Below are 10,090 nucleotides of genomic sequence, written 5' to 3'. Positions count from 1 at the left end.
TCTGTCCAACCTCCCCCACCCCCACCCCAAATCACAAGTCCCTCGGCCAGATGAACAAGATTTTTCCAGCCTGGGTTTCGGAGCTGGTTCCCAAAAGACTTAGGACTCTAAGTCAAAGTAATGTTCAAGGAGAGCATCCAATAAAAAGATATCTCTAGTTATCATTAAAAACAAGAACAAAGAACAGTTCTGTCCTTCTTGAAATAGCTCTAAAACATTATTCTGTCACAGGTCCCAGAAAAACAGAAAACAACTAGCCAGAGATGAGGCTTCCTAAGAAGGCTGAGGCCTCTCCTTGTCCAACAGAAATCACGGGCGCAGTAAGTTAAAACACCAAGTCCCTGCTTACTCACAAGTGCTAAGGATCCCATTCACTTATACGTCCAACAACCCTAGGAAGAATTTTATTCCCATTTTATGCCTGAGAAAACTGAGGCCCAATGTCATTTTTCGTAAGTGCAAAGATGTGTATCCAGGTCTCTCTGATGTGGAAAGTTTCCTTCCATGTGACTCCCTTTTATAAGCAGAAGTAACCAACTGTTTTCTTGCCCTCCGACTGGTCATTTACATGGTCTGTCATGATGTGGCCCCGCCCCCAATTCCACCCAAGGATAAGCACTTCCATCATATGCGGCAGTGGCCAAACTGCCAGAAAGCTGCCTCTGGATTGGGTCACTACAATCTAAGAGACATAACACATGTAAAGTTTGGAAAACACCTTGAGAGATTAAGAAATAGAGGCTATAAAAAAATAAATTGTAAAAGTTAACTGAGATCAGCTTGGGAGAAGATGATGAGCACACATTTTCACCTCCACTTCAGACCAACTGACTGCAGCATAAGGGACTTAGGTTAGATGTGCAGATGAACTTCTGATAGGGAAGAGTGTAATACTGGCATGGAGGCTATATAATGCCACTGGTGGGAATATTTTCAAAAGAGCACCTTTATATCTAGGGTTTCTCAACCTCAGCACTGTTGACATGCTGGGCCAGATAATTATTTGTTGTGGGGGCCTGTCTTGCATATTGTAGGATGTTTAGCAGTATTCCTGGCCTCTATCTATTAGAAGCCTGTCACATTCCCGCACCCCTCCCCAGCTGTAACAACCAAAGGTGTCTTCAGAAACTGACAAATGTCCCAGAGGGTGGCGGGAGAAGAGGTCAGCATCTCCCTCAGTTGAGAGCCACAGCTCTGAGTCAGAGGTGGTATCTGCCCGAAAGAGGAAAGAGGAAGGAGGTGGGGTGGGAGAGAAACCAGATGTCCTTTTCAAGCATCAAGGTCCTGACCCACCCAGTCATTGAGAACAGAAATTGCCTGAGGGAAAAATCAAGGCACCTGGACAACCCAGAAACGACTGACCTGCCTGAGATGGCCAGGAACAGACTGTCCTCGGGAAGAGATGGAGACCAAAGAAGGGAAGAGGCCTCGCTTTGCCTGTGGGACCCGGTCGTGTCCAGCCAGGGCTCCACAGGCCCCCATCCCCAGGAAGGTGTTTTCGCGGAGGTTCAGTTTATGAGAAAGAACACGTCAACGCTGTCACCAGTGTCAGAGTTGAGGCTTCTTATCGTTTTGAATGCGCTGACATGACACTGAGATTGAACACCCTGGAACATGGGAACAGAAAAAGAGGGACAAACACAGAGCCTGCGCTCTCTTGAGGGTCTGCAGCCACTTGAAAGCACAAGAAAAGGTTATAGGATTTGGGGAACCAACGTGTGTTCTTGAAATGCTTGTGAAAGGCATCACATGCTTGCAGAGAAGGAAAACTACAGGGGTTCTGGAGGGTTTAACAGGGCAGGCTCCTTGTCAATCAGCATTTAAGTGCCTAAATACACAAGGTGCTATGATGGGAACTGTACACAAAGCAAGGTCCTCACACCTGGCCTTACCCCATAGGATATACAGCTGAAGGAACTTTAAAAGCGGGCACTGGAGAGATACAAGCAAGACGTGTTTTCTGTGCCCTCCAAGGTGGCCCCACCCTGGCCCCTCAACATTCCACCACTACTAGGCAAAACATGAAAGAACCTGTCACTCAATCAGAAAGGCCCGGTAAACTGGCAGGAAATGTGTCTACAGCAGAAACAAGGGTGAAGTTAGAGAGCAGAGCAACAGTGCCTCATGTAGCAGACATGAGGTCAAGGTTCCTCGGGTCACTTGGAGCAAATCATATGAGCCCTAACTATAAAAGGGGAGTGCTTGTCTCAGCACACTGAGGTGTCTCTACATTCTCTGACATTTCATAGTGTTACAGATCTATGAGACAGATACCCAACTTTGCACTCACTTCTGGGAGAGAATAAGGAATGAAAAAACAAGGGTTTTCTCCAGGATATCTTTGAGGATCCAGTGTTCAAAGACAGTGATCAATCCAAGGTAGGTACTGAGGGGAGAGAGAACACACCCACCATCTCCAAGCTTCCTGTGATGGATGCCCTTGGGCAGAGAGAGGCAAGAAGACCAACCTTGCCCTTCCAGAGGAGAGGAAACCAACTCCATTAATACAAGTTGGGTCCAATATAGGAGCATAACTCCAGGGAAATCCACTCACTCTGAGACTCCAACTTCAGGAGAGATTCATTTAATACCCCCCTTTCGCCTTACCAGGTACAACACCCCATATGCAGAACCAGTCAGAGAGCTGTAAGCCTGCAAGCTGCTGGCACAGAGAAACGAAAGCTACCTTCTCAGCTATATAAATGACCAAGGTTGTATTCAGTTCTCCTCTGAGTACTCATGAACTGCTACTGTATGAGAGTTATTATCTTTATGCCATTTGCATGGTTTCCATTATTTCTTTTAATTTTCTTTTTTTTTTTTTTTTGCATACCCATTGCCCTGTGGGATATTAAGTCTCAGTACAAAGTATATGTCTGCAAAAATAATAACACAAAATGTCAACGAAGATCTAAAGTGCTTTGGCAGCTCAATGGAGTAAATCATATCCACTGCCTAGTGAAATAATGAAGAAAAAATTATTTGACATGTGCCTTGAACTATGGGAAATGAGTAATCCCAGCTAACATTGAGCAATTTAAATGTACCAGGTACTGCGGTATTATGCACACATTCCTAAAAACTAAGAATCCCATGAGGCAGCTATTTAGTGCCATATTACAGATGAAGACACTGAGGCTTGGAGAGTGATTTGCCCAAAGTCAAACAGCTGGTCATAGAAGTAAGCTCCAAATCCAGATCTGCCTGCTCCCCAAGACCATGGAGGGAAGAGGAAATGGGAAGAGTTGCTGAGGAGAAAGAACAGGGGTAGGAAAGGCAAGATCAGAGACGAAGAACCAAGGCAGTAAATAGCCACCAAAAGTGGCTCATCATCTGACCCAGTCGATTGCTTCTCTGTGGATGTTCTGGGTATAATAGTAGTAGTATGGTTACACATTCCAAGGCCCAGTAACAAACACTCGTGGGGAAAAAAAGATAATAGAATCAGTGTCCTCATAATGTTTAATATGCATAAGAGTACATGAAAACTCTTTCCTAATCCCATTGAGATTAAAAATAATAAAAATAATAACAACAATAATAATGAACATTTTTACCAGCTCACCACCTAAGCTCTGGTTAAGACCACGTGTTGTCATCAAGAGTTAAGGATCTGCTAACCTACAAGATCACACCACCCTAAAATGATCTATCGACCAAGTGCAAGTACACTTTTGGAAACAGACGATGTCAACAGAATGAAAATCAACAACAGGACCAACAGAACCTTCTGAATTTCCTGGAAGCAGCAACAGCTATCCTTATACTTTTCTGGAGCACCATACTGCCTGGGTTGTGGAGAAAGCTACGTGCAGAGAAACCATCATGAAATACTGGACCCTCTCTAAGTGCACTTTTCCTTATAAATTCACTCCACCATTTCCTGTGTTGTAGTTGACTTCCCTCACATCTGCATCTCTAGTTCCAATCTCTTCTCTGATATCCCAATACTCGATTAGAAACATGTGGTAGACATTACCAGGGTTCACCATTTCTCCTTCCTAAGCACAAAAGCACTGCATTACGTTGCAAAAGACAGGGCCACGTAAATGGCTGGGCCAATGAAATATGAGCAGTGGTGAGTGGCTCTTTACAATGCAACTCCTCCCCCTCCTGCAGCAATCAGATGACAAAGCCACAAGACCTAAGCTGCGTGGATCACTGAGTTGCTGCAGAAGGACAGCTGACCTGGAGCATCTCCCAGACTCACAGAGGACTCAGAGCAAAAAACACTTTTGTTGTGGTAGCTTCTGTGATTTGCTGTTACCACACCAAAGCCCAGCCTCACCTAACTGCTGGAACAAGCTTGGTGGACAACCCCAGGGTACCAACAATCCATCTACAATCAAACTCTCCACCTACTTCCACCTAAATCCCGTGGAGCCCATCTACCGTCTCTTCTGGTTAACCCCCAGGATCTTAGGTTGGGCCCCTCTCCTCTGGATCCCCAGGCCTGGCTGAAGAAACTGCACAGAACAGCTTGATATTATTGATGGCGATGAAAGTCTGAAGCAAAAGTCAAATGAATTTTAATATTCTTTTAAAAAGAATAATGGAAATTATCAAGACCACCAGAAAAACACACACATTTATTTGGGGGTGGGGGTGGAGGTGGGGGAGGTGGGCGAAGGCTTAAGCATGAAGCTGAATGTCTACTTAGATATATGACTTTGAAACTTTTCTCTCACCATAACATATTAATGTAACTGAAACAAATCTCAATGCACACCCAGGCTGCAAGGGCATGTCAGCTCTGAAGACATTAGAACAGATAAAATAAACATGTGCTTACATATTTTTAAGGGCAATATTTTCATATTCCCACACCTCAAAACATACTGGAAATTGACACTCCTTACAAATATCACCAACAATTGTGAAAATTAAAAGCTTAAACCTACAGGATTGTAATGCAAATATCAAAAGTTCACTTCAAACGTCATTTAGCACCATTTTTTTCCACTGCTTCCTGAAAGAGGCCCACACATACAGGTTCAGAGAAAAGCTAAGAAAGAAAACGTGTGGTTTCATAAAAAAACTCGAGACTACGAGTGTTGCAGATTTCATTACCAGTTCTCAGATTATACAAGCTACACAGAAATATCAAGACACACACTCCCATTTGTTTATCTACCAGTAAAGCAAACTGTCACACTTTGAATAATGGATCTAAGTTCTGCACTTGGAAAAATCTTTAATCTCCTTTTTGTTTTCTTTTTATCTGAAAGACAATCTACACAAAATGATATACAATTTAATTATTATTCCATTTGTCTTTCTCTGAAATACAGCAAAAAATGTGCTTGCCAAAATTTCAACCCTGAGCAAACATTACATAGTTTAAAGAGAAAGAGTATTGTTAGCCCATTTTCTCTATGGTCATCTAATCACACCACACCAGGCAAAATGAAACTTCAGTTCCTCTCAACCCAACTTAAAAATCCTGCACCTTTAATATTCTAGGACAAAAGATTATCAAGTAGCTATAAATCTAGATAATAAAAAGGTTTTAACTTAGATTCACCCAAAAAGGCAAACCATGGCAAACCCACCTATTTCATCTCAAGAGTGTTACTAAATGTGGCAGGATTGCTCAACTTAACTGCTCAAGAACAAGTTATGTATTGCAATTAGAGTGACTATCCTTTATTTCAACCATACGAGTCAAGAGGAAGTAGTATTAATTATTTATTGGTTAGCACACATCCGTCAGGTACTTATGGGATGTGTGCAACTGTTTATAAGGGCCATTTCTGTTTTCCAGTTTAAAAAGAGTTCACCAGCCCTGACCGGTTTGTCTCAGTGGATAGAGCGTCGGCCTGGGGACTGAAAGGTCCCGGGTTCGATTCTGTCAAGGGCATGTACCTTGGTTGCGGGCATATCCCCAGTAGGGGGTGTGCAGGAGGCAGCTGATCAATATTTCTCTCTCATCGATGTTTCTAACTCTCTATTCCTTCTCCCTTCTTCTCTATAAAAAAATCAACAAAATATATTTAAAAAAAAAAAAGAGTTCACCAACCCTGGGAACAACAAATAAGCCGGAAGCTCTGCTTTTCAACCACACTTTTGTGCCTTTAAACTCTAAGCCAGTGAGTCCCTGCACCTACTAGTATTGGTGGTAGGAAACACTTTTGTCTTAGAGATGTGACTTTATATAGGCATCAGCCTTCCAGTTTACTTTTTATTTTTTTATTTTACTTAGTTATAAGTAGCAAACACATGTCTACTTCATAAAGCATCGTCAACATCCTGTCTTCTGTCTCCAAGCAGTTCATCAGAGGAAACGTGGATTATCAGTGGGCTAAGGTGAGGGTAGCTGTGTGCAAACACCTCCTCTTTCAGCACAAAGCATTCGTGTAAATATTCCTATTTTTAGTTCTGAAAGTAAAATTTAGACACACTCACTGCTTCTGTTATAAACCAAATTATGCACCATTATCGGGTGTGGTGAAGGGGACGGAGCCAGAGACTGGAGAGGTCCTTGTAGCAAACTGCCCTGCTCTATCACCATTATTTAAAAAGTGCCTTATTGAGCCCTAGCCAGTGTGGCGTCATTGGTTGTACTTTGTCCTGTGCACCGAAAAGTTGATTTTTGGCACATACCTGGGTTTCAGGCTCAATCCCTGGTAGGGCCTTGCAGGAGGCAGCCGATCAGTAGGGGGCATGCAGGAGGCAGCCAATGGATCCATGTTTCTCTCTCTCCTCACCCCCCGCTTCATCTGTCTCTAAAAAATCAATTTAAAATATTTTTATTGGTGTTTTGGGTTTCTTAGGATATATTCCTAGAAGTGGGATCACTGGGTCAAATGGCAGCTTCATATTTAATGTTTGGAGGGAATCCATACTGTTTTCCACAGTGGCTGCACCAGTCTGCAGTCCCACCAGCAGTGCACTAGGGTTCCCTTTTCTCCACATCCTCTCCAGCACTTGTCATTGGTTGATTTGTTGATGGTAGCCATTCTGACAGGTGTGAAGTGATATTTCATGGTCGTTTTAATTTGCACCTCTCTGATAATGACTTTGAGCATTTTTTCATATGTCTCTTGGCCATCTGCATGTCCTATTTGGAGAAGTGTCTATTTAGGTCCTTGCCCATTTTTTTTTTTATTGGATTGTCTTCCTTTGGTTAAGTTGTATGAGTTCCTTATATATTTTTGAAATTAACCTCTTGTCAGGTGTATCATTGGCCAATATGTTCTCCCAAACAGTGGTTTCCCTTTTAATTTTGTTGATAGTTTCTTCTGTGCAGAAGCTTTTTATTTTAATGTAGACTCATTTATTTATTTTCTCCTTTGTTTCCCTTGCCCTAGGACAGTGGTCGGCAAACCGCGACTCGTGAGCCACATGCAGCTCTTTGGCCCCTTGAGTGTGGCTCTTCCACAAAATACCACGTGCGGGCGTGCACATACAGTGCGATTGAAACTTCGTGGCCCATGCACAGAAGTCGGTATTTTGTGGAAGAACCACACTCAAGGGGCCGCGAGCCGCAGTCTGCCAAGCCGCAGTTTGCCGACCACTGCCCTAGGAGATTGGCAAACATATTGTTAGGAGAAATGTCTGAGATTTTGCTGCCTATGGTTTCTTCTAGAATTTTTATGGTCTCAGAACTTATATTTAAATCTCTCATCCATTTTGAGTTTATTCTTGTGTATGGTGGAAGTTGGTGGTTTAGTTGACTTTTTTGCATGTACCTGTCCAATTTCCCCAACACTATTATTGAAGAGACTCTCTTTACTCCATTATCTGATCTTGCCTCCTCTGTCAAATATTGAATGTAATGGTTTGGGTCAATTTCTGGGTTCTCTATTCTGTTCCATTGATCTATATGGCTGTTCTTGTGCCAGGCTATTTTGATTACAGTGGCTTTGTAGTACAACTCGATATCTGGTATTATGATCCCTCTACCTTTGTTCTTCTTTCTTAAGATTTCTGAGGTTATTTGGTGTCTTTTTTTTGTTCCATATAAATTTTTAGAGTATTTGTTCTAGATCTATGAAATATGCCATTGGTATTTTAATAGGGATTTCACTGAATCAGAAAGAATATATTCACCCCTATATTCACAGCAGCACAATTTACAATAGCTAAGATCTGGAAACAGCCCAAGTGCCCATCAATGATTAGTGGATAAAAAAGCTGTGTACATTTACACTATGGAATACTATGCAGCAGTAAAAAATAAGAATCTCTTACCCTTTGAGACAGTATAGAGGGACCTGGAGAGTATTATGCTAATCAAAATAAGCCAGTATGAGAAAGACAAGTATTACATGACCTTATCATATGTGGAATCTAATGAACAAAATTAACTGATGAACAAAATAGATCCAGAGATAAAAGCATGGAACAGACTGACAATCTCAGAGGGAAGCTGGGGGGAGGGAAGTAGGGGGAAGATTAACCAAATAGTTATACACATATATGCATAACCCATGGACACAGACAATAGGGTGATGACCGCCTGGGGGTTGGGGGAAGTGTGCAGAGTAAAAGGGGTCAATGGGAGAAAAAGGGGAACATCTGTAATACTTTTTTTAAAAAATAAAGATAAATTTTTTTAAAAAGAAGTACATATTGGTAGTTACAAAATAACCACAGGGATACAAAATACAGCATAGAGAATAGAGTCAATAATCCTATATAATAATGGAGGAATATGCAAATTATCTGAGATGCCCTCACGGGTAAGGACCAGCAGGAGCGGGTGGACGAGGCTGCGTCAAATAAAATAAAATGCGTTCACATGCCCTAAAGCACAAACATCCCAGCAGATAACTCCATGCAGGTTATTGTGTAATCACAATAACTACACAATAAATCACAATAATTACACAATATTGATTACACAATAAACTTATTTTCACGGAAAAAAAATAACACCTTCATTTAAAGACGCCCCAGTAAGGCTGCTGAGGCTTTCATCTGTCCCTTTCTATACTGAAGATGACAGGGTTCAAGGAGGAAGGGCTCCAGTTTTGTTTTCTCAGCACCCAGCTAGGAGGCCTCCCTGGGGGGGCTCTCCCCTCCGAGCCCTGCACAGGATGGGCGCTCCGCTCCAGGTGAAGTGCTTTCCCTCTGGACCCCGCTCTCCCTGGGAGTCCGGCGTGGGGGGGCACTCTCCCTGGGAACCTGGAAATCCGCCTCTGGGGCGACTGGGCAGCAGCCATACCTGGCAAGCCGCGGAGAGGGCGACCTACCCATGCAGATGTGTATGCTGGCAGAGGCCACGCAGCTGCCATAGTTGAAGTCATCCTTGATGGAGGAGCGGGGGTAGCGGGGATCAGAGTCAGCCATGTAGGCCATGGAACCCCAGCTCCCCACCGAATGACTAGAGCACACGGACCTCAACGGTCCTCGGTCACTTCCTGAGCAGCAGTCAGCCCCAACTGGGGACCAAACCCGAAACCTAGGTAGGTGCCCTGACAGAACGGAACCCAAACCTTTGCTGTGGCAGAAGAGCTCCGGCCCACAGCAGGGGCCAGGGCAGCCAGAGGGGTTTTGTTGAGGGGCCCCAGCGCAGTGGGTTAGAACCTCCTCCTGATACAGTAAGGTTGCGGGTTGGATCCCTGGTCAGGGCACAGACAAGAAGCAACCAAAGAGAGCATAATAAGTGGAACAACGCACTGGTGTTTCTCTCGCTCCCTTCCTCTCTCTAAAATAATCAATAAAAATTAAAATAAAAAATAAACCCTCTGGCTTGTAGAGCTGCTAAAAAAGTTAGAAAGTCCTGCCCCTTCCCGTTCATTCAACAAATACTTCATATTGCTCCTTCAATAATCACACTGGGAATGGGTGTTTGTTTGTTTGTTTGTTTGTTTTGGTTAATCCTCACCTGAGGACATTTTTGCATTGATTTTTTTTTTTTTTTACAGAGAGTGGAAGGGAGGGAGAAAAAAAAAAACTAATGTGAGAGACATCAATTGGTTGCCTCTTGCTGAATCCCCGACCAGGGCCCGGATTGAGCCTGCAACCCAGGTACATGCCCTTGATAGGAACCCAACCCGGTAACTTTCAGTCTGCCTGCAGAAGCACTATACACTGAACCAAACCAGCATTTTTTTTCTTTTTAAGTCCTCCCCTAAGGATAAGT

At 43.2% G+C, this 10,090-nt stretch overlaps 1 protein-coding gene across 1 annotated transcript in view; it reads right to left on the bottom strand.

Annotated features, from left to right (window-relative positions):
• Positions 1 to 9,294, bottom strand: part of STK39 (serine/threonine kinase 39) — a 228,171-nt gene extending 218,877 nt beyond the window's left edge. The window contains exon 1 of the mRNA XM_023743558.1: positions 9,198 to 9,294. Coding sequence (XP_023599326.1) covers positions 9,198 to 9,294 — 97 coding nt within the window. The remainder of the gene's footprint in view (positions 1 to 9,197) is intronic.
• Positions 9,295 to 10,090: the final 796 nt, after the last annotated feature.

This window comes from Myotis lucifugus, unplaced genomic scaffold (genome assembly GCF_000147115.1).
Source record: "Myotis lucifugus unplaced genomic scaffold, Myoluc2.0 scaffold_5, whole genome shotgun sequence".
Classification (NCBI taxonomy): Eukaryota; Metazoa; Chordata; class Mammalia; order Chiroptera; family Vespertilionidae; genus Myotis; species Myotis lucifugus.
Note: the sequence above shows the minus strand (reverse complement) of the source record. Positions and strands in the feature narration are given on the sequence as shown.